General features: G+C 35.3%; 1 protein-coding gene across 1 annotated transcript in view; it reads left to right on the forward strand.

Annotated features, from left to right (window-relative positions):
• The first annotated feature begins 2,495 nt into the window (after positions 1-2,495).
• LOC106089272 (phosphatidylinositol 3-kinase 2) overlaps positions 2,496-26,755 on the forward strand; it is a 41,743-nt gene continuing 17,483 nt past the window's right edge. Inside the window, exon 1 of the mRNA XM_013255092.2 lies at positions 2,496-3,545. Within this exon, the coding sequence (XP_013110546.2) occupies positions 3,428-3,545 (118 nt within the window). The 5' untranslated portion in view covers positions 2,496-3,427. The remainder of the gene's footprint in view (positions 3,546-26,755) is intronic.

The raw sequence follows: 26,755 nt of genomic DNA on the forward strand, positions 1-26,755 counted from the left end.
TCTGCATCGTTTGGGTGACGGACCATAACGGAGTAAGGGTGAATGAAAGGACAAACGATTTGGCTGTGATGGCCAGAGGACTCCCGTCAATAAACTTGGTTAAACCTTTCGGGACGACGAATGCGCATGCATCATTGTAGAACAGCGAAACGATCGGAAGGACGGCGAAAATCCTATGGTGGAAAATCAAAATCCATTCTGGCTTGCAAAGAGCGATAAATGCTCACGGCACAACCCGGCAATCCCATGGCAGCCGGTTGTACGTACCGGATTGACCCGATGGAGTTATCCATCGGCAAGGGCTGCCGCCTCAGTGTACAACACACTGCTACAACAACAACAACAACAACAGTGGTGTAAAAGCAAAAGAAAGAGGAAAAAACTGGCGGTAAGCGCCAGCGAAAAACTTTAAGAGCATAGGCAAGGAACGCGCTTGTGACACTATGGAAAAAGAGACTATCAGAAGAACAGCGAAGAAAGAGTGAATGCAACCAGGACGAGACTACTACGGTTACAGATAATGATGAAAATTGGAAGGAGCTGGGTCACAAAAGACAAAAGTGCACCCATACAAAAAAGGGTCAACTAGCGAGACTGTATACAGGGTATATATAGTATATTCCTGACTTGAGTTAATTCAGGCCACGAGTCAATTTGGGCCACGATGTCCAACAACTTGCATTTAAGATATAATTCTCGCGCTAAATGCTTGGCTCCATCACAACAGGCGACCGGTTTCCCCTCGGAACCCATTTTCATTACTTCAAGGTGAACCCAAATCTAGTGCTTATCCACCACTAGCATAGTATCTTCGCCTAAACCTCTGCATGTAAACTCTACGCAGCTGCATCCATTCTGCGTAATACTTGTTCGACGTATCGCATAACCGCCTCCTAGAACCCCTCGTGCTTCAACATCCTCCCAACTGTTGTTCCAACTGAAACGTCTCAAATTGCAGCATTCGGTTACCTTCGACTTTCGAAATTTTGCCCATGAACATTCCACCAAGGAACAGGGGCATTTTATTCTGCTTTCGGAAAAGTCGCTAACATTTTTAATTATTTCGCGAGCGAAATTTCACAGCAATCAAACGTTTTTGTTACAAGACATGCCACTAAGGAATAGGGGCAAACTTCTGAGTTATGAGTGAGTGAAGTTCGATTCGAGTTTATGCTCAATGATAAGGGGCCTCCTCTTTATAGCCGAGTTCGAACGGTGTGCCGCAGTGCGACACCTCTTTGGAGAGCTCCAACAACTCAACCAAGAATGGATTATGTCGGTCTAATACCTGTTGTAGCTCCCATATAAATCCATCTCTCGATTTGATTTATTGAAACTATCCGTTTTGGCATAAATTTAACATAATGACTTCTATCATGTCTATCAACAACCATGCCTAGTATGGTTCCCATCGGAAGGTAATCAGATGATGTTTAGTTTCTGCTGCCAAAAAGAAACGCTTTTCCCTTATTTTCTCTGCTTAAATGTTTCGACTTTCGAATCATATTCACTATACTTCCGTCTACCTGTTGCTTTATTCCCCTTCTCATTTACCAATATTGCGAGTTCGATAATTTTGTTATCTTATCTCCCGGTGACAGACAGCCCGGCAAGTGGTAGACAGTGCATATGCACTTGATAAAAACAAAAATTCTCATAACAGATGGGCAAACATATCGCATGCGAGTAAATAGAGCTGGCTGCTTGTTGCGATAACAGCCCACACACTCACACACACACACATGCACTAACTAAAGATTACCCCTTCCTAATAAATACACACTAATAACAACAACAAGCAGAGAGATAACCATAAAACAATTTTCATTCATAAAAATTTCAAAGCGCCAACCAATAGCAGACAACATACGAACTTGGGCTAACCAAACATACCAAGCAACTTGCTGGGAGGTTATAAGTTGGCCGAGGCAGACACAACAAGTTTGTTGGTTGACAACGAACCTAGAACCAAGAGAATGCATTGCCGCAGCATGTACATGCCGGCAATAACAAACAACAACAATAAACATTACGGCCTGTATAAATGCCTTGGCTATGCAGGCGCCAATTAACAAAGCCAATAACAACAACAGCAACGGCAGTCTTCACTGCTGCATAGCCAATGCAAAACAAATTGTCAAGTTACGCACATACACACAAGCACACTTGGCCGCCTAGCTTGCTGGCCTGTGTTGCTGTGAACACTAACTCATACACCACCACCAGCCGCAACACTTGAGCAATGAATGTTTGAGTCATATGCCAGGCAACATGTATGTTCGCAAGCCTTCGTTTTGGCCGAGATGAAAACACGAGCGTCATGAACAGCATAAGGCACTGTGAGTGTTTATTTTGGTATGAAGGGTTGTTGATTCTCATGTTGTGTTCGAAGCCTTAGGTAGCAACTTGACTTGTTGCGAGCGGTTTTACAGCATTTGCCGCATGGTCGCTGTCTTTGGACAATCTGAAAATTTAATATAAAAATTTCAGTTGACGCGAGCGCACACGCTGACGGATGTTAGTTTCCGTGTTCAGACAGCAACAACACAACACTTTGGTGCTCACATTGTGGATAATAGAACACATGTTCAAAAGCAGAGATTAATCAGCAGCAACAACAACAATAATACAAACACGAGACGGTTTGCACAAAATGAAAACAACGTTTGACGTGAATTATTAACAAAAACAAAAAAAACCAGGAAAACTCGTCAACCCAAAGATGACATAAATAAAAATAACAAACAAACAAAAGTGAAATGTTATGAAAAAAATAATAATAAGAAGAAAATACCTAACATATGCACATATAAAAATAATGAGTATGAAATACTATAAGAAGTGAAAAATTATTGGAATAAAATTGAAAAATTAAACCAAAAGCAAAAGAAATTCTTTTAAAAACAACAATAGCCATAACAAAAATCATTAAAGAGAAATAAACGAAAAATTATTAAAGTTATCTATTGGTGAGTGTTAAAACAACAACAACCACACAATTAAAACAATAACAATGTAGTGAAATACAAAGCATTGATAAAAACAAATTTTTATGGCAAAAATATATCAAACAATTATCTTAAAGAATTTATAAAGTGAAAGTGTTATAAACCTTAAACAATTTTAAGAAAATACCCAACAATACCCCGTATTTATATGTGTTTGCTTGCCTACCTACCATCATCGTTAATCGTTTTTACTATTGGATTACGCGCTCAAATATTGGATTAACCCCAAAGCCCCCCACCATCAACATAACGCTTTGATTTCAACATACATTCATCACTACACCAGCGCCACCACAACTTGACCTTTGCCGGTAGTTGGGATTAAACAGAGCGAGAGAGAGAGAGCAACAGAAAAAGAGAAAAAACAGCAACAACAACTTTAAACTATTATTAATTAATACCTCACTCACACTGAAGCCATGGCTGCGGATTTATCAACAACCACAACAGGGGGAAAAGCAACACTCACAACTTCCTCAACGGAAAATCTCTACATGCAGTTGAATGCATCGGAATTGTCGGCGATCATAATGAAAGGTGAGTTCTTTCTTCCGTCAGCTGTCTGTAATTGCATATAGACACGGTTAAATTTAGTTTTTTGTTTGTGTTAATTAATTTGTTAATTTAATAGGCAGATGAATGCTAAACTTATTAAGAGGGAGATTAGTTATCATATTTATGACTTGATTTTTTCCTTTTGCAAATGAAGAAATTTCAAAGTCAAAACAGATGTTGTGTGATGTGGGTAATGTGAAATAACTGTTAAATAGCAAAGGGGAGGTTAGGAGGTTTGAATGGGATATAAAAGTGAGTTGGTATCGAACTTTAAATGCTTTTATGCAACATCACACATTTTGCCTTACTATTGAAAGTTCTTTGCTGTGCTATACTTTAAATAGAAAGCATTAGACGAAGTGCTCTATAGAGGGAGAATATTCTGCAATGGAATCTAAAAAAAATCGGAATTTAAAGATATATTCAGAGAATTATTTTTAGAGCAAAGATGAAAAATACCCTTTTGCTGAAATTTTTATGTTAAAAATTAAAAACCACCAGCCATATGGCAGGTCTTGTGGTTGTCGTTGGCTACAATAGTGACATAAATTCTATTCTTCAAATGGGAATTTTGTTCTGGGTGGTTAGCGTAGTACTTACCCTTAACAGTTTGCCACATAAAATGGACCAATAGAGTAAAAAGCAACCGCAAGATGGGTTTAAATTTTCTAAAATTATGGCAATTTTAGAAACGATTGTGTTTTGGGGTTTCCAAAAAAAAAAAAAGAAGAAACATCCACCTAAACTTTGCATAAAATGAATTGAAATATATTTCTGTGTCAGAGGCAATAATAGACCAAATACAGAAAAATTACTTGCTACTCAAAACTAAGGACGAAAAGGCACTTTAAATTTTCAGCCGAATTGGACAATAATTGAGTTCTTTAGGGATTAAGGAGGTCTAAAAGGGTGAACCATATCAGTTTATAGAAATATTCGGTCATGTCATAGAAAAACATTATAGGCCAAAGCGGGTAAAAAAATGGGATCTAACGAAATCTAAACAGGGATTCGACCGATATGCACCATACCTGTCATGAATATGAGGAACTCCAAAAATAGCATCCTATTTCCAAATTTCAACCAAATTTTATAAGAAACGGTCTCAAATGGGGGCATCAAACATGAGATCGATTTATATGGATATCATATTTGGCTTGAAGGTAAGGAGTTATGTTATAGGTTGGGTTAGGTTGAAAAGAGGATGCGGATGTTAATCTAACCCATGCTACCATGGGCATACACCTAAGCCAATAATCGGCTTGTTGTGCGCTCAATGTTATAACGTCCTATGGAAAAATGCAGTCAATATGGGTGTAAATTTTCTGTTTTAAGGTTTAAGAAAACAAATTTGAGCGATCGGTTTTTTTGGTACCTATATTCGAGTTTTTTTTTTCTCTTCGAACCACACTTGACTTGAATTTTAAGTAAGAAAAAAGAACATCATATGTAACATATCACCCAAATTCTATATAGAATTTAGCCCCTTATTTGAGATTAAAGAAGTAAAAATGGGGAATCGTTGAATATGGGAGTCGTATTAAGTTTTAGACTAATTTCCACCAATATACATCAGGACGTTCTAGTATTAGGTTTTAGATCAATTCCACCAAAATACATCAGGACGTTCTAGTATTAGGTTTTAGATTAATTCCACCAAAATGGATCAGGATTGCAGGTTCTAGCGACTCATGGAACCAAAACTGAGATATCGGGAATTGTTGTAAAACTATGTTAGGCTTTTGATCTCTTCGAAACACATTTTGCTTGGATGTTGGAAGTCCTAAAAGAACATAACATGCCAGATGACAAAGTTCGTATTAACCCATTCGCATTTAGGTTAGGTTAGGTAAAAGTGGCAGTCCTTTACAGACTCACTTAGATAATATAAAGTCCATTGTGATGCCACAGTAGCGCCAGATCAAGGCTTCTGGGGGGAATCGAACCCATGACCCCTGCACTGGTAATCCAAGCACGCTACCAACTCGGCTACCGGTGTGCCCAGATTCACATTTAAGAGGGTGTATTCAAATCAATCAACTTTTAATGAAATCATCATAGATACGAGTAATATTTTGAATCTTGCGCTAACCTCATGCTGAGACAAAATCCGTTTCAGCGACGGCAAAATCAATACATTATGAATTCACCACCCTGGAATACTTTAGCCAAATTCGTTGCCTTCTTTCGGAGAAATTCTCTCTGCCTACAAAGAGTAGCTGCCTACTTCACAAACTAAATTTCTGCCAAATCAGGCAAACATCTAAGCTTCTAGGGTTTGTAAAGGGATTATCGGAAGAAAAGTTTATATTGGGAATATATCAAGATAGACTGATTGCGCCCTCTGATGGCAACATTTTTTACAAATTTGCTCACGAATATTGCAGGGGGGCAAACCTATCGCATATCAATAAGGGCCATCTAAAACACTTTGAGACGCATTAAAATCTGCAACTATGTCAAATTCAACTTAGTTTTTATAATTTTTGGGGGCTAAAACTATTCTGGGGGATGCTTAGCCCACCCCCAGAGACTTTTCTACGCTTTTACTCATAGAAGATATCATCGTGCATTATCACCGTGCATAATATCAAATTGAATAAGCATTGCGCCCTCTAGAAGCTCAATAAGTATAGGGGTTTCCAACAAAAGGTATTATTTTCAAACTCCCGGTATGCTCCTTTAAGCTTGGTCGTAGTGGTCATTTGGCTGATATTCTTTTTGATCAACGGCATACCTTCCTCATTATGATAAAGTAAACACGATCTATGCTCAAAGCATTTTAAAACATTTTAAAACAAAAATCTTCGACTTGCCGACGGAATTTGGAACTTTTTCAACCATATGATGGCAGTACTAATTTAAATGTGCATACATTGCATATTAATAATTTTTTCCACAATACATTTTACTTTATGACCAAAACTTAATTATGTGCCTGACATGCTCGCAAATGCAAATTGAAATATTTGCAAATTTTGCCAAACTTAGGGCAAACTTCTCACATATCAATGAGTGCAGTCCGACTCAAGTTTTTTGAGCTCAATGATTAGGGGTATCCTTTTTATAGTCGAGTCCGAACGGCGAGCCGCAGTACGACACGTCTTTTGCGAAGTTTTTACATGGCATAGTACTTCACATATGTTGCCAGCATTAGGAGGGAAAAACCACCGCTGAAAATTTTTTCTGATGGTCTCGCCAGGATGTGACGCGTTCAGCGTCATAGATGGTTGAATTAACGTAGAGAAAATATCTGTTCAATGAAAGACTTTTTGTGTCTAAAGCTATGTTGGGCACATGTGCTAGTGTGCGTAATATTTCGCGTACATGTGTAATAGTGTGTGTGCATTTGCCCACCACTGGTCTAATCTCTGCAAAACTTTTTGATCACCAGACAATCTTCTGCGAGTGTTCCGTATGAGGGTCCGAGCGTTCGCGGACGACTCGCCTAAGATTAGTGGACGGAGTTGTGTCCTCATGACTAGTCTTTTGGAGGATAGTACCTCGCATCTTCCACCTAAGTTACTAAAGAGTAAGTCAGAGGAGTCTTGGAAGATCTTAGAATCACGCAAGAATCAGGGGGAGGGTAACAAATGCGTATTTTGGAAGATTTATAAAATACTCTTCTGGAAGAGTTGCGCCTTACTCTCCTGGACGAGTAACAAATAAGTGCTTTGGAAAATGGAAGGTCTAAAAATACATATCAAGAGTAGTTGTTCATCAAAAACGTAACAACCACGAAAAAACTTTAAAAAAATTTTTGCTATTAGTCGTCGTATTAGTCATACTAAGTACCAATCGTCATATAAACCAAGTGAGAAATCAGTTTGGTGTTGTGGAAGATGTCCACTCAAAAAAAAAAACATCAAAAAACATAATTCAATACAAGTCCTAAATGCACCAGGCATGAAAATAAAAACAAACCCGCAAAGTTAACTCAGGTGATTTATAAGCAAATCTTCTGGAAGATTATAACGCAAAGTGTTGCACAATAATCGTCGCAAAGAGTTGCTTAGACTTCTGCACACGCAAAGGATTGTCCAATGATAAACCAGGAAAGTGTTTCACGATTCATTCGGACGATTATACGGCATTGAGCTGTAAGAGAATCCTGGCGAAGAGTTGCTAAAGCTTCCGCACATGCTATTGATTGCCCAATGGTAAACCAGAAGAGTGTTTCACGAGTCATACGGGCGATTATAACGCAATGGGTTGTAAGAAAATCTTGGCGAATTAAACATTCGCAAACACAATGGATTGTCCAATGATAACCCAGAAGAGTGTTTCACGACTCATACGGACGATTATAATGCAATGAGTTGTAAGAGAATCGTCGCAAAGAGTAGCTAAAATTTCCGCGCACGCAATGGATTGTCCAATGATAACCCAGAAGAGTGTTACACGATTCATACGGAAGAACAAGTGTGTAAAACCCTGCCAGAATATTGTTCTTTTCATCGCGGGGACGAACGCTCTTCCAAAATTATGAAAAATGTTGGTAGGAATCACTTGTATCGGTAGGAATCTTTCGCTTAAAACGCAAGGACTAGACTTTCTTCCTATATGTTTGGCTTGTGCTGAATTGCCCCTTTCATATTCATTGGCCATAGTATGGCAAGGTTTATGCGTCGGCTATGCAGACTTTTATCGGATTGGAAAAAAAAGTAAAAAAAAAATTTGTAATAAGGTTTCGATATGCATTATCAATGTTTGATTTGGTTCCCCAACTCTGTAAGACGTCTAAACTGTAAAAGACCCAATTCATATATTATTCATTCCAATTCCCTTTCCCAACAAATTTAAAACCCAACTAAATAGGTTATTGTTCCCAAATGAATCCAAAATTTTTATTCCTCCAAAAAAAAAAAAAAAACCAAATGAACTTTTTGGTTTTTTTCTTTGGATTTTTTGGGTCCCCCATCAACAATTAGTGGGACATTAACATAGCCCAGCACTTCCGTTTCATTGACGTCTACAATATAGAAATATGATAAAGATGAAGAATCTATGAATCAATGAACGACATTTCTCTTTGGCAAGATTTTATATATAGAAAACCCGTCCCCAAACTACACTCCTGTGTCCACCTTCCCCCTAACTCATAAAACACACAAATTTTCTGAATGGCAAAGCTAACACCTGTTTTGCATACCCGCAAATGAAAAAAAAAAATTCCTAAATACTCAAAATATGGCTAAACACAAAAATAAAATAAACCAATTTGAGCAAAAAAAAATGAGGAGAAAAAAAGAAAATAAACACCCACTACTCTTAATATAAAATAAGCGCAAACAAATTCATTAAATACGACATGCATATACACATATAGTACTGTTGCTAAAAAGCCAAAGCAAGAAAAAATATATTGAAAATAAATATGTTTTGTGAATATTTCGGAAAAAACACAAGCACTCACCAAATGAAGGAAAGCAAAGCAAAAAAACTAAACATTAAGCCAAAATCCCCACAAAATGCTAATGAATTGTGGTGGTCCGCATAACACCAAGAAGAAAAAAAAAATCTGAAAAACGAATTATTTAAACGTAAATTTTTTTTCTTTATTTATGTAAACCAGAACAACATGTGATGTGATGTATTATGAACGGCTGTGCGTTGTGTGCGGTGAACTTGTTTTTGGAAATTTAAACACTAAAAGTAGGTATAATTCGAAATAAAATGGTTTATAGCTGGCGTTTGTTGTGTGCATTTCGCATGATGATGTATGAAATATTCCAATAAGTATTCATTAACAAGGGGAAGGAGTTGAAAGTTGAACAGAAATATCTGCAAATGAATGAAGCTTGAAGTAGATTTGTAACTACAAGTCACAAAATGGTAAACCTCAAGTTAAGTTCCAATGAAAAAACCAGCAATAAGTACAATATGGGAGCTATATCCAGTTCTGAACCAATCTAGAAGGACCTCGGCAGTTGTTTTTAGATGGATTATTAAACAATCCGTATTCAATTTGATCAATTATATTCGAATTGTAATAACTACGGTTGACAAATGAGAACATTATTGCAAATTACCCGATATCTGATAAACATATATATATGGGAGCTATATCTAAATCTGAACCGATTTCTAAAGTACCAGCCAATTTCGAGAGAATCGGTTAACAAATGAGCAACTTATTGCAATATTTCTCAAAATCAGGCGAACATATATATGGGAGCTATATCTAAATCTGAACCGATTTCAAGCAAACTTTTTATATATTGTAAAAGTCGTCGAAGAAAGCGTTGTACAAAGTTTTAGGAAGATTGATCAATAAATGCACTTGCAGTGGCTCTAGCAGTGATAATCGGGCAATATATATGTGTGAGAGCTATATCTAAATCTGAACCGATTTCCATGAAATTCACCAGCAATATTAAGAGTCATAAGAAACCCCTACCTGCCGAATTTCGAGAGAATCGGTTAACAAATGAACACTTTATTGCAATATTTCTCAAAATCAGGCGAACATATATATGGGAGCTATATCTAAATCTGAACCGATTTCAAGCAAACTTTTTATATATTGTAAAAGTCATCGAGGAAAGCGTTGTACAAAGTTTTAGGAAGATTGGTCAATGAATGCTCTTGCAGTGGCTCTAGGAGTGAAAATCGGGCGATAAATATATACGAGAGCTATATCTAAATCTGAACCGATTTCTATGAAATTCACTAGTCAGTTCGACAGTTATAAGAAAATCCTTTCTGCCAAATTTCTATATAATCGGTTAACAAATGACCATTTTATTGCATTATTACTACAAATCGGACGAACATATATATGGGAGCTATATCTAAATCTGAACCGATTTCGAGCAAACTTTATGGATATTGTAAAAGTGATCGGAGAAGGCGTTGTACAAAATTTTGGGAAGATTGGTCAATAAATGCACTTGCAGTGGCTCTAGGAGTGAAAATCGGGCAATATATATGTGTGAGAGCTATATCTAAATCTGAAACAATTTCTATGAAATTCACCAGCAATATTAAGAGTCATAAGAAAATCGTTCCTGTCGAATTTCTAGAGAATCGGCTAACAAAGTATCATTTTATTGCATTATTACTACAAATCGGATGAAGATATATATGGGAGCTATATCTAAATCTGAACCGATTTTTTTCAATTTCAATAGGCTTCGTCTCTAGGTCGAAAAACATTCCTGTACAAAATTGGAAGACGATCGGATAAAATCTGCGACTTGTAGTTTGTACACAAATTAATGATTAAGCCTAAAATGTGATTAGGCCCTAAATCGGATGATCGATCTGTATGACAGCTATATCTAAATCTAGTCCGATCTCGATCATTTTTAGTTTAGACGTGGGGAGTCTTAAAGCAGCTCACTGTTACAAATTTCAGCAAAATCGGAGGACAAATGCCCCTTTTATGGTCTGTAGGCCCTAAAGCTGAAGATCGGTCTCTGTGACAGCTATATCTAAATATAGCCCGATCTTGACCATATTAGAGGCAGATGTCGGAAGTTTTGATACAACTCACTGTTCCAAATTTCAGCGAAATCGGGTAATAAATGTAAATGTAAATATATGTAAATAGGGTCCCATATACACCATATTCGAGTCGGATGTTGAGGACCCTAGTGCAACTCACTGTTTTCAATTTCAGCAAAATCGGAAAATAAATGCGCCTTTTATGGTTTTTAGACCCTTAAGATCGGTCTCTATGGCAGCTATATCTACATATTGCCCGTTCTGGACCATATTTGGAGTAGATGATCGGAATCTTGATACAACTAACAGTTCCAAATTTCAGCGAAATCGGGTAAAAAATGCGCCTGTCATAGGCATAAGACCCAAATTCGACAGATCGGTCTATATGGCAGCTATATACCAATATGCTCCGAATCGGACCATTTTTGGTTCTGATATCGGCGGGCCTAATAAATCTCACTATGCCAAATTTCAGCGGAATCGGATAATAAATACGCCTGTTATAGGCTTAAGACCCTAAATCGCCAGATCGGTCTATGTGGCAGTTATGTCCAAATATGGTCCGATGTGGCCCATTCAAGAACTTGACCTGCCTTGGGACAAAAAAAGAATCTGTGTAAAGTTTCAGTTCGATATCCCTATTTTTAAGGACTGTAGCATGATTTCAACAGACGTACGGACAGATGGACGGACATGGCTTGGTCGTCTTAGATATTTATAACGATCAAGAATATATATATATACTTTATAGGGTCGGAAATGGATATTTCGATGTGTTGCAAACGGAATGACAATAAGAATATACCCCACCCTTCGGTGATGGGTACAAAAAACGTAAACTCAAATAAAAAACTATACAACATTTAAAAAAGTCGAAAATGAGTACTATAAGAGCATTCCCCCAGACGAAACGGCTAAACCTACAAACTTGAAATTTTGCATAATTGTCACTCTCGCTGCAAAGGTTCGACACAAGGCTGGAATTTTTAAAATTCCAACCAGAACATACTAAAATTAGTTAATTACTTCAAACAGCATTACTGTTGCGATTTATTTAAGACTCATTTGTTTATGTTGATGCAAAGCCATATTACAACAACAATAGTTAGATGAATTTGTGAGATATAGAGAGATTCAGAGACTAAGCATGCTAAAGTCATAACTAAAGGGTGATTTTTTAAAAGCTATAGGAAAGTTTTTAAAAAATATTAAAAAAAAATTCACGAAATCTTTATTTGAATCGACAGTGCGGTCCATATAATTTAATGTTTGAAGATTATTTCATGCAAATGTTGACCGTGACTGAACCTCTAATGGTTCATCTGCTTAGTCCAATTTTAGCATACTCTTTCCAACATTTCGGTCGGTATCTCACGAATAAATGCTTCAATGTTGTCTTCCAATAAGCTTTAACATAGCCCCACAAAACAATAGTCTACAAAAAAGTCTATCACAGTAGAGTTTTTTATCCGATTTCGCTGAAATTTAAAACAATGAGTAGTTCTAGGCCTCCCAACATTCGACCCAAATATGGTACAGATCGGACTATATTTCGATATAGCTGCCATATAGACCGATCTTCCGATAAGGGGTCTGAAGGCCATAAAAGCTTTATTTTTTATCCGATTTCGCTGAAATTTGAAACAGTGGGTAGTTTTGGGTCTCCCGACGTCCGTCCTAAATATGGTTTGTATCGGACAATATTTAGATATAGCTGTCATATAGACCGATCTCCCGATAAGGGGTCTGAAGGCCAGAAAAACTTCATTTTACATCCGATTTCACTGAAATTTGAAATAGTGCGCAGTTTTAAGCCTCTCAACATCCAACCCAAATATGGTACAGATCGGACTATATTTGGATATAGCTGCCATATAGCCCATAAAAGCTTTATTTTTTATCCGATTTCGCTGAAATTTGAAACACAAAATTCAACAGTGACCACACAATGTCCGTGCCGAATTTGGGTGCATAAGTTATCCAATTTTCACCAGATTGTGGTGAAAGGGGGTTTACATATACACGCGAGGTGGTGGGTATCCAAAGTTCGGCCCGGCCGAACTTAATTTTTACTTGTTCTTAGTGTTTTATTACTTATATTGAAAAACTAATTTTTTACTTTATTTGCGTGGTTTATGCGTCAAAAAATTAGCAAAAACTGTCCAACTATTATTTTTTTTCTGAATAAAATTTTTGTATTGTTTACCTTTTATTTCCCCCAAAAGAAAAAATCCCCAAGTTGATGTATTATGGAAATAATTGAATTTTGATTTGGAGGAATGGCGTTCATTCGCTCAACTAACTGGTGTTGGTTAGTCTAGAGGTCTTTGCTGTTTGTGGGACAAAAAAAAAAAGAATACATATACCCAAGTGTGTGAATGTGTGTTTGTATAATTGTTACAATTTGCATAACGAATTAATTGAATGAATTTATTTTCAATTTCACGCCATCGCTGCTGCTGCTGCTGCTGCTGCTGCTGGTGTTGAACTGTGTAAAAGCTTAAGTCAAAGACAAAAACAAAAAAACACACATTTATATAGCGTTTAATGAACCCTCAGCAGCAAATGTATTTCAACCCAGACAAGACAAACCCGATACCACCATGAAAATTTAGCACGTTTTTATGACATTTTTCAAAATGAAAAAAAACCGCAATGGAAAAAAATACGTAAGCAGACATTCAGTCATATAAATCTGTTTTATTCAAAAAAAAAAAAAAAAAAAATCGACCTTAAAAAGTTTAAACACCCTTTTGGGAAAACAGTTCAGCATATATAAGAGAATTTCAAATTTTTTTTTTTAAAGAAAGTTCTTGATTTTTTTTTGTGTTATGCTAAACCCTACACTCAAACAGTGGCCAGCATAAAACGCAAATAAGTTTTTTTTGATGTTTTTTGTTGGTTTGGTTTTTTTTTCGTTTTTGTATATGCCACTACTGCCTGAAATTTGAGAAGTCAATGTGCCAATTTCTTGTTGTATATTTATTTATTTATTTCGTTGATTACAACAGATTTTTTTTTTGCCTTTCATTTCATTTTTTTGTCACTTGCCCCTAAAAAATTTTGATTTTTCAAGACTCAATCGTCTACAGCAAAAATGTGTTAAAAATTCATTACAAAATTAAATACCCGCAGCCGCATGCATGGACAATAATTTATGACTTTGTTGAGCTTTTGTTGATGGCTTTAAGCCCTATGGTGAAGAAGAGAGACCAACAGAAAGAAATAAAAAACAACAACAACAAAATACAGCACAAAATAAACAAACGTCAACAGGTGTTGGCTAAAAGTATTAATGGCTGTGCTATAATAGCCCTTTAGAAAAAATGTCACGAGTGTTGTTGGTCCCTCCCCCCTTCCTTACACATCATAAAAGAGATGTTTCTCAGGGGTTTCAGATATAATGACATTAAATAAAACAAATTTTAGTATGGTAAAAAGGGGAAAAGTATTAAAAAAAATAAATAAAATAAAAAATTTTTAAAAAATGAGAGAAAACCTACAATGAAAAAATTAATATAATAAAAATAAAACCAATCATATTAAGAAATAATAGAAATTTTACAAAAGTAAACAGGAATTTGGCAAGCCACGGTAGCGCAGATTTTAGCATGTCCTCCCACAATGCTGAACACCTGGCCTCGAATTCTGGCGAGAAAAAAAATTCAGCGGTACTTTTCCCCCAGTAATGCTGGCAACATTTGCCCTGAAAAAACTTCTCGCCAAAGAGGTGCTGCATTTTTAGACAATAAATCAGATTTTTATGGGTTTAAGACCCTAAATAGGAAGATCGGTCTATATGACAGCTATATCTATATAGTCTGATCTGACCCATATTTGGGGCGGATGTTGGGAGGCTCAAAACAACTCACTATTTCAAATTTCAGCGAAATCGGATAAAAAATAAAGCTTTTATGGACTTCAGGCCCTTTATCGGGAGATCGGTCTATATGGTAGCTATATCTAAATACAGTCCTATCTGAACCATATTTGGGTCGAATGTTGGGAGGCCTAGAACTACTCACTGTTTTAAATTTCAGCAAAATCGGTTAAAAAAGGAAAGCCTTTATGGGCTTTAGACCCTTTATCGGGAGATCGGTGTATATGGCAGCTATATCTAAATATTGTCAGACCTAAACCATATTTAGGTCAAGTGCCAGGAAGCTTAAGATAACGCACTGTTTCAAATTTCAACGAAATCGGTTAAAAATAAAGCTTTTATGGGCTTCAGACACTTTATCGGCAGATCGGTATATATGGCAGCTATATCTAAATATAGTCCGATCTGAACCGTATTTGGGTCGAATGTTGGAAGTCCTAGAACTACTCACTGTTTCAAATTTCAGCGAAATCGGATAAAAAGGAAAGCTTTTATGGGCTTCAGACCCTTTATCGGGAGATCGGTCTATATGACAGCTATATATAGATATAGTCCGATCTGAATCATATTTGGATCAGATGTTGGAAGGCTTAAATTAACACACTGCTACAAATTTCAGCGAAATCGGGTAATAAATAAAGCTGTTATGGGCTTCAGACCCTTTATCGGCAGATCGGTATATATGGCAGCTATATCTAAATATAGTCCGATTTGGCCCACTCAAGAACTTAACCAGCGTGCATCAAAAAGACGCATCTGTGCCAAACTTCAGCTCAATATCTCAATTTTTGAAGGCTGTGGAGTTATCACAACAGACGGATGGACAGACGGCTATACTCACGGCCATCGTTAAATCGTCTTGGAATTTTACGACGATCCGAAATATATATACTTTGTAAGGTCGGAAATTGATATTTCGATGTGTTGCAAACGGAATGACTATATGAATATGCCCCCTATCCTACGATGGTGGGTATAAAAAAAAATATTAGTTAAATATTTTTTTTATTTTTAAGTTAGAAAAAAAAAAACAGTAAGGAAAGGCAAAAGTCGGGCGGAGCCGACTATATGATACCCTACACCTAATCTACAATTATAATTTCGAGCCATATCTATGAGGGCCATATCTCAAACTGAACCGACTTCCAAACATATCGTTTGAAAATTGTTGTTATTACGGCCATATAAATGCAAATCGGGAGATAAATATATATGGCAGCTATATCCAAATCTGAACCGATTTTGATGAAATTTGTAGATATATAAAGATCGGCAACAAAATAATCCGTGCCAAATTTTGTGCAGATCCGTCGAAAATTGGAGTTACTACTCCCATTTAAGTGCAAATCGGGCGATACATATACATGCGAGCTATATCCAAATCTGAACCGATTTTGACGAAATCTGGCAGATATGTTAGGATCAGTAAGAAAACAATCCATGCCAAATTTTGTGCAGTTCGGTTAAAAATTGTAGCTACTACGGCCATTTAAGTGCAAATCGGGCGATACATATATATGGGAGCTATATCCAAATCTGCACCGATTTTGATGAAGTCTTGCAGAAATGTTAGGATCAGTAAAAAAACAGACCGTGCCAAAGTTTGTGCAGATCGGTTGAAAATTGTAGCTACTACGGCCATTTAAGTGCAAATCGGGCGATAAATATATATGGGAGCTATATCCAAATCTGAACCGATTTTGATGAAATCTTGGAAATATGTTAGGATCAGTAAAAAAAATGTCCGTGCCATTGTTTCTGCAGATCGGTCGAAAATTGTAGCTACTACGGCCGTTTAAGTGCAAATCGGGCGTTACATATATATGGGAGCTATATCTAAATCTGAACCGATTTTGATGAAGTCTTGCAAATATGTTAGGATAAGTAAAAAAACAATCCTTGCCAAAGTTTGTGCAGATCGGTCGAAAATTGTAACTTCTACGGCCATTTAAGTGCAAATCGGGCGATACTTACGACGGACATGGCTAAATTGAATCAGAAAGTGATTCTGAGCCGATCGGTATACTTATCACTGGGTCTAGCTCTTCTCCTTATTAGCGTAGCAAACAAATGCACAAACTTATAATACCCTGTACCACAGTGGTGGTGTAGGGTATAAAAAATCTCTTAGTAATATCTCTGTCTGTTTAGCTGTTGGTATTGCCGATAGGTGTGGCTCTATCCTCTCTCCTCTTCAGCCAATGTCTCCAGCAAGTTAAAGCTGGCGAATCAACTTTATTGCCTTTGCGCTTCAATTGCCAGTATCCTTATTTTAATTATAACAAGTTGATTATGTTTAGTTTCATCACTCCTGCTCCCACATGACCAGAAACACACATACACTAACACACACACGCACCCACACATACATACATACATTTACAAACACCGTCATACAAAAGTATGCAAGTAGATTTTGTCTATATGCCACATTTATATTGTTGTTCTCATTTCATCAACTCAGCTACGCATTGAAGGACAAACCCTGTTAAGGGGTTTGGAGACGTTGGATATCCTTAATGCCATCCAACGCAGAAAAACAAAATATTACGATTTTTATGGCGCCACATGGCAATCACATTAGTTTTTCCTTGCTCATCTGGTAGTTGTGTTTTTTCCGATTTCTTTTTATTTCTTTTTATGCTTTCTTTTGCTTTCCGTTTTTACTTCATCTTCCTGCGTGCGTGTGTGAGTGTGTATGTGTGTTTTTTTTGGTAGTGTTACTGTGTGTGTGTCGGTTTATTTGTTATATATCATCACAATTTGTACAATGATGGTGATAATAAAAACAAGAACAATCTACACTGTACAGTCAGTCAGTCTTTCAAGGAAGCAGACAATGAAGCTGAGGCTGCCAAGGCTGCTGCTGCTGCTGCTGCTGCTACTCCTGCTTGTTTTGTGTCCTCTGCTACTGGCATGATTTGCTTCATATTTGGTGTTGGCATTGGTGATGATGGCAAAAAAAAAATTTTCCTTTTTTTTTTACACTTAACTGCTCTACGCAAAAACCCATTGCCGCCATTTGTTGGCCATCAGCACCAAGACCTTCCAAATCAAACCATCAATACAAATAACTCAACCACCTACTTGTTGTAAAAGGGTGATGCTTAGAGTGGCAGAACTTTCAAGATAGCAAACAAAAAAATTCAGCTATAAAGCCTACGTCCAAATTCTGTTATATTCACTTAAAAGTTATAAGGCCCTGGTTATTCCTACTGCTGATTACTGCTTCTAATATCTGTAACTTTTTTTTCTTTTTCTCTATCACTCCAAAACATATCCCTCCCCTCCATTTGCCACCGCATTTTCTTTGCAGCAAAATGAATGAAAATAAAGAAAAAAAACCCACATTTATGACACACAGCTGTGTCATCTATCCCCACTCGATTCTGTGTCGGGTTTTTATATCTTTTATAAACACAATTTTTATTCGACAGCAGCTTTGGCAACAACAACAACAATAACAACATACAACGGAATTTATACTACAAATAGCTCCAACATTTGTTTACTTCCTACATTTACTTTAACCATAGCCAGCAGCTTGCACCACTGGCAACACTTCCAGATCTCTTTGCCCCCTTCAGAGCAACAATACCACATTGCCCTCGTTTAAGCCATATGGCCTCCTACTCCATATGCCACCCTATGCCCTTGCTTTAGCAGCAGACACAAGACAACTTTATATCCTCTTGCTGCTCGTATGGCGCATTCTCTGCCCCTCCCAAAACCCCCTAACAACGTCAGTTTGTCTATAAATTTTTTCATGCTCGTTTGCGACTCAAACAATTGGGACTTTTCTCATACACAACACCAGTTGGAAAATTTGGCCATAAGGAGCAAAAGAACTTTTTTTTTGTTGAAATGTTGAAATTTGTTATTGCATTGCCTTGCTTTTTGTTTCTATTGGTTAGGGAGAGGTATGAAGGTTTGAAAAAAGAGACCATAAACTTTGAAGTGTAAATATGTGTATGAGGTTTTTCCTTGCTTTTCCATTTCTCTCTAGTCTATTGCCTTTTTCCTGCAAATTTTGGCGCCATCTGTTCCACTTACTACAAAAAAAAGGGGTGTGGGATGGGAGTTTGGCCATTGCATTTGGCAAATAATGAATGAAATCATTATGTGTGTGTGTGTGTGTTGCTGTGTACATACATATGTCTGCCTGCATGAGATGGCTTGGAATTCGAAAGCTTTTGGGATGTGTGAGGTCATCGGGAAAATGTTTGGAATTCTTTTGATGTCAAAAAGGAAATCAACCAAATGGAAACAAAGGATTACATTTCAATTGGCATCTGAACAATGAATACTATCTTAATTATACCAAGATAATGTTTTTAACATATTATGACATGTGGTATTTAGGAGAATGATTTATGGGGTTAATACAAAAAGTTAATCAATTCAATGATTGATCATATGGTTCAAAAGTAAATAAAAAAAAATAAAAATAAAAAATAAAATAAAATAAAATAAAATATAATAAAATAAAATAAAATAAAATAAAATAAAATAAAATAAAATAAAATAAAATAAAATAAAATAAAATAAAATAAAATAAAATAAAATAAAATAAAATAAAATAAAATAAAATAAAATAAAATAAAATAAAGTAAAATAAAATAAAATAAAATAAAATAAAATAAAATAAAATAAAATAAAATAAAATAAAATAAGATAAGATAAAATAAAATAAAATAAAAAAAAATTAAACAAAATAAAATAAAAATAAAATAAAAAAATAATAAAATTAAATAAAATCTAATAAAATTAAATAAAATAAAATAAAATAAAATAAAATAAAATAAAATAAAATAAAATAAAATAAAATAAAATAAAATAAAATAAAATAAAATAAAATAAAATAAAATAAAATAAAATAAAATAAAATAAAATAAAATAAAATAAAATAAAATGAAATAAAATAAAATATAAAATAAAAATGAAAATAAAATATAATCAAATAAAATGAAATAAAATGAAATAAAATAAAAAAAATATAAAATAAAATAAAATAAAATAAAATATAACTAAATAAAATAAATTAAAATAATATAAAATAAAATAAAAAAATAATATAAAACAAAATAAAATAAAATAAAACAAAACAAAACAATAAAATTAAACAAAATCTAATAAAATTAAATAAAATAAAATAAAATAAAATAAAATATAAAATAAAAATAAAATAAAATTAAATTTAAAAAAAAATAAAAATAAAATATAATCAAATAAAATAAAATAAAATAAAATAAAATAAAATAAAATAAAATAAAATAAAATAAAATAAAATAAAATAAAACAAAATAAAATAAAATAAACTAAAATAAAACAAAATAAAATAATATAAAATAAAAAAATTATATAAACAAAAAAAAATAAAATAAAAGAAAACAAAATAAAATAAAACAGAATAAAATGCAATATCAAAATATAAAATAAAATAAAACAGAATAAAACAAGTAAAAGCGTGATAAATTCGGCCGCCATGGATCGCATTTGTCGAGTTCTTTCCCGGCATCTATTCTAAGGCAAAAAAAAGGATAAAAGAAAATATTTACTCTGCTATTAGAGCGATATCAAGATATGGGCCGGTTCGGACCACAATTAAATTATATGTTGGAGACCTGTGTAAAATGTCAGCCAATTCGTATAAGAGTTGCGCCCTTTGGGGGCTCAAGAAGTAAAATAGAGAGATCGATTTATAAGGGAGCTGTATCAGGCCATAGACCGATTCAGACCATAATAAACACGTATGTTGATGGTCATGAGAGGATCTGTCGTACATAATTTCAGGCAAATCGGATAATAATTGCGACCTCTAGAGGCTGAAGAAGTCAAGATCCCAGATCGGTTTGTATGGCAGCTCTATCAGGGTAAGAACCGATTTGAACCTTTTTTGGCACAGTTGAAAGTCATAATAAAATACGTCATGCAAAATTTCAGCCAAATCGGATAGCAATTGCGCCCTCTAGAAGCTCGAGAAGTCAAGTCCCCAGATCGGTTTATATGGCAGCTATATCAGGTTATGGACCGATAAACCATACTTAGTACAGTTGTTGGATATCATAACAAAATACTTCGTGGAAAATTTCATTCAAATCGGATAAGAATTACGCCCCCTAGTGGCTCAAGAATTAAGATCGGTTTATATGGTAGCTATATCATGTTATTGACCGATTTGAACCTAAATTAGCACAGTTGGTGGAAGTCATAGCGAAACACGTCGTGCAAAATTTCATTCCAATCGGATAAGAATTGCGCCCTCTAGAGTCTCAAAAAGTCAAGACCCAAGATCGGTTTATATGGCGGCTATATCAGGTTATGGACCGAACCAAGATCGGTTTATATAGCAGTTATATCAAAACATGGATCGCAATGGCCCATTTACAATCCCAACTGACCAACACTAATAAGAAGTATTTGTGCAAAATTTCAAGCGGCTAGCTTTACTCCTTCGAAAGTTAGCGTGCTTTCGACGGACGGACATGGCTAGATCGACATAAAATGTCACGACGATCAAGAATATATATGCTCAGACGAACATTTCGAGTAGTTGCAAAAAGAATGACGAAATTAGTATAGCCCCATCCTATGGTGAAGGGTATAATGAAATATAATAATCTAAAATAAGGTAAATTAAAAATGAAAAACAATTAAAGTTCTCCAAGTTTGTTTTCTGTTAAGGGAAGGATAAATTTTATTTTGTTAATCTCTTTCCAGACGATCTTAATGATTGAAGAATTTTTTTTATTATGGAATGGTAAAGTCAGAATACACCTCAAAACCAACCATAGAATGACGCGTTTCGACTCTAGGTACGGAAGTCTCATAGGACACTTTTAGGTATTAAGACGCGTTGGTTTGAAGACTTCAAGAGTCGTATGTTTTGGTAGGTTCTACTTATACCGAATTTATTGGGGTATATGTAAAACACTAAACAAGCTCGACACCCTGTCTGCTAGCTGTTCTTTTTCCAATGCATGCGTTTGTGTGTTAAAGTGATCGAGTTTTTGTCCACCCAACTCCAATGACTTCCATGGTATACACATGTTTGTGTGCATCTTTCGGAAGTTGTGTTGTGTCAAAGGCTTCGAACGCTAGACAATGGCAATGGCTGTCGCTGCTGTTACGAGTGTCCAGGTGCGAATCCCGGCCACTTCAAGTTACAAGACATTTTTGTCTCAAGAAGGAAAATATGAACATTTTTATGAGAGCTTTACAAAGATGAAAAAAATATTAAAAAAAAACTAATTTTCCAAATTTTTTTTTTTAAAAATTTAAATACAATTTTTTCCAAAAAAAATATCGCAGTAGAATTTGTTATAGGCCATATGTTAATTAAATTATTTCTTAAGGCACAACGTTAATTTTGCTAGCTTATGTTCTTTAGTGATATTTTTACTAAAAAATTGTGTTTTATTAGAAAATTTTTCAATGACAATTTGTCTGTAGAAAAAAATTTTATTAAGTATTTGATGCTGGGAAATATTTTATAATTTTTTTCTCATTTAGGCAACGTTTTTTTTAAGATACATTTTTTATTATATTTTATTTTTCTTATTATATGATTATTGGTCAAATTTTGTATTTAAAAATATTTTTCCGAAAACATTTTCCAAATGTCCTAAAATTTTTTCATCTTTTATTCACATCTATGATTTTTTTCTCACCCCTTGGCATAGTAGTATCAAATGTAAATTTGTCCTTCTCATTTCAAAAACTGACATTTACATACTTCATCAATTTGTTATTGTCTTGTCATAAAATAAAATAAAACTATACAAAATGAAGCCATCAAATCAAATGACAATCATTCCCACTACTGTTGATGTCTTCGTTATACTCACTTATTGTCTGGCTGACGATGATAAATATTTTCTATGTCGAACGTTATCGGACGACGTCCGTAGTCTCCCTAGTTGTCTCCGTTGTCGTTGTCATAGTCTAACTAACAACACTACAACAAAATCATGACTCAGGAAACAATGCAAAACAAATTAATAACACTATAGTAAATCGGCAAAAAAAAAAAACAAACAAGATGTTATTGAAGAGATCAACTCATCAGACTAGACCAGACAGGCGTCAAATGTTGAAACCCCCATGCCATGAGCATGACTGCAAAATAGCTAAACTTCGATAGTTACAAACTTTGTGGGTAATTGAAGGTGGGAATCGATGTGTAGTCAATAGAAGATAGTTGTGGAAAAAGAAATTACATGGAGTAATTTGAAGGAAAAATGTACTTAATCTTAGGAAAGAGATTTTCAAAATTGTGAGTAAGATTTTTTGAAAACTGTTTCGAAGTTTCCAATTGACCATAAATGAATGTAGGTTGAAAAGAGGGTGCGGATGTTAATCAGCCCCATGCCGCTATGGATTACTGGCATCCGCACCCATATTGTCATGGTCGGTAAATATGAACCGTTTGTAGGGTGTTTTGGGGCTGGGGCGACCACCGGCACTTTGCACTGAAATAAACAGCCTGTTTGTTTGTCGGTTTGTTTCGCTGAACCGATTACCTCGAAATTTTCACAGATTGTGTAGGTTGGTCTCGAAGGAAACAAAGGCTATATAATTTTTTGATATCGGCAGGGGGGGCGGACTCTCCCCCTTAACCCAAAAGTCCTACCCAAAAATAAAAGTGGACCGATCGGAACAATATGGGATTCAAATGAAAGGTATTTACGAGTAGAGTAAGAATATCATAAAAAAAGTTGGGTCCAAGTACCTGTGGGGGCTGCCCAGCCTCAAAATTCCTTAAAATAGGTTTATTTGACGATCATGACAATATGGGACTCAAATGAAAGGTATTCGGGAGTAGATTACGAATATGGCCAGGAAGTAGAAATAGGCTTTACAATTCATTGAAAACGGAAGGGAGCGGACCCTCCACCGTTATCCCAAAAAACACCACCCAAAATAAAAAGTGGACCGATAAGGACAATATGGGTATCAAATGAAAAGTATGCGGGAGTAGATAACGAATCTGGCATAGGGCGTCACCCCACCCCCACATAAACGCCCAAAATGAACACATTAGCCAATCACGGATATGTGGGACTCGGTTTGTTTGTTCCGTATAGACTAAAAAACGGCAGAACCGATTTTCTCGAAATTGTCGCATATTGTGTAGTTTGGTCTGGAAGGAAACATGGGCTACATAATTTTTCGATATTGGAAGGGGGAAGGACCCTCCCCTTCATGTCAAAAACACCACCCAAAATCAAAAGTGAACCGATCGAGACAATATGGGTATCAAATGAAAGGTATTGGAGAGTAGAATACGAATGTGGTATTTGAAATTTGAGTCTTAGTACCCATCGGGCCGCCCCAACCTCAATACCTTCTCCAAACAGCCATATTGGATGTTCATTTCAATATGGGGCTCAAATGAAAGGTATTCAGGAGTAGATTTCGAATCTGGCATACAAATTCAGATCGAAGTATAGGGGGTCATGCCATCCCTTAAAAACGCCATTAGACTTATTATGACTATATGATACTTGGCTGAATCGATTTTCTCAAAATGTTCATATATTGTGTACGTTTGTCTGGAAGGAAAAATAGGCTATATAATTTAGCGATATCAGGAGGATATCTCACCTTACCCAAAAAACGCCACCTATAGTCGAAAATAGTCCGATGGGCCCAATAAGAGTATCACACATAAGTTATTGGAAACCAGAAAACGAATATGGTAATTAAATTTGGGTTCAAGTGCGATTCGATATCCGCATTCAGGGTGAAGTATCCCCATCCTAAAAAGAATAAGGCGCAGCGGAGCAGGCCCGGTCCAGCTAGTTTTGTATATAAGCAGAGACAATGTCAATTGTAAAGGGTGATTTTTTTGAGGTTAGGATTTTCATGCATTAGTATTTGACAGATCACGTGGGATTTCAGACATGGTGTCAAAGAGAAAGATGCTCAGTATGCTTTGACATTTCATCATGAATAGACTTACTAACGAGCAACGCTTGCAAATCATTGAATTTTATTACCAAAATCAGTGTTCGGTTCGAAATGTGTTCATTCACCGTTCAGCGATGAGGCTCATTTCTGGTTGAATGGCTACGTAACTAAGCAAAATTGCCGCATTTGGAGTGAAGAGCAACCAGAAGCCGTTCAAGAACTGCCCATGCATCCCGAAAAATGCACTGTTTGGTGTGGTTTGTACGCTGGTGGAATCATTGGACCGTATTTTTTCAAAGATGCTGTTGGACGCAACGTTACGGTGAATGAACACATTTCGAACCGAACACTGATTTTGGTAATAAAATTCAATGATTTGCAAGCGTTGCTCGTTAGTAAGTCTATTCATGATGAAATGTCAAAGCATACTGAGCATCTTTCTCTTTGACACCATGTCTGAAATCCCACGTGATCTGTCAAATACTAATGCATGAAAATCCTAACCTCAAAAAAATCACCCCGTATTTTGTCTTTTTCAGTTAATTTTTCAACACTTTTTAAAATTCTTTCAATTTGTTTGAAACTGAATTTTATGGCCAAGTCTTAAAGCTTTTCTTTTTTATACTTTTCTTCATTATAAAGCCTTATGATTTTGTAATCCTCAGCTTTGGTCAAATTGCCTCATAGAATGAAAAACATTTTTCTTCTTAGCCAAATGTCCAAATGACACTCTTCATGCTTCGCAGACAAAATGAGGCATTTCATGCTTCGCATTTGGTAATTCCAAAGACATAAGCTTTTGCGTATTTTTTTTTCATAAGACCATAGAATTAAAACAGATGACTAATAAAACAAATGAGGTTTAATAATAAGTGTCTGCCATAGAAATTTTCCATTTGTTGTTAGGCTAAGGAGCCAAGAAAAGGAGGTTTAGCAAAACACTTGTAGCAGATGTTTTTTACAACTTCTCTTGCGATTACATTACCAACAAAATGAAAAACAAACAGACAATATTCAAATAAAAAAAAATTTTATGTCTATATTGACATGGTCAGAATGGAGGTTAGGTTTTACATGATCCATACAATGTATGTCGGTTTGTGCGTTTGTCGTTCTGGCCATTTACATGAGTATGCAACTATTGAAACAAGTGTTTTTTTTTTGTTTGTTCTTCTTTTTGTACATCTAGAAATCAACCGCATTTGTTACTTGTATCGCATTGAGTGTCTAGAAAATTTTAATAAAATCTAACAAACACACAAAATCAAACGTCGCACTTAACTAAAAATTATCATGTACACAGGCATGTCATGTCAATTAACCAAAAAATTTCTGTTTAGGTGTACTACCATACATACCCACATTGTCAGTTGTCTCTTTGACCGTAAATAAACATGTTCATTAGTTGTTAACGTTAACCAGTAATTACCAATGGCCATTTCAAAAAGAGTTGCCAAAAAAAAAAAACAACCGAAATGACTTTAACAAAACGTCATGTCATGGCTGTCTATCATTTCGATTATTGCATTGCAAAATCCAAACAAACCAACTAGCCAATCATTTGCATTTTCGACGCCAAATCAATGTAATGAGCCAAACCGCTAGGCTAGATTGAGGGACGGGCGGGCGGGCGGACGGACAGATAGACGAATGGCCATATTCAAAAGCCAAAAGTAATAAATAAGCCCATAACTGCAACACCAATAACAGTTGAAGGGAAAATTTATAATCAATTAATCATGACAAGGCGTTATAAGTGATTAAGTCCATTACGTTAAAATGGTTAAAATTTCGATAATTTATGCACAAATTTTAATTTTTTAAATTCATGAATTTTGTTTAAGGAAAAGACAAAATAAAATAAACATTAAAAAAATAAAATTAAAAAAATTTAATATAAAAAAAAATAAAATAAAAAAATTAAATAAAATATAATAAAAATATACAAAAA

Source organism: Stomoxys calcitrans, chromosome 3 (genome assembly GCF_963082655.1).
Source record: "Stomoxys calcitrans chromosome 3, idStoCalc2.1, whole genome shotgun sequence".
In the NCBI taxonomy this organism is placed as follows: domain Eukaryota; kingdom Metazoa; phylum Arthropoda; class Insecta; order Diptera; family Muscidae; genus Stomoxys; species Stomoxys calcitrans.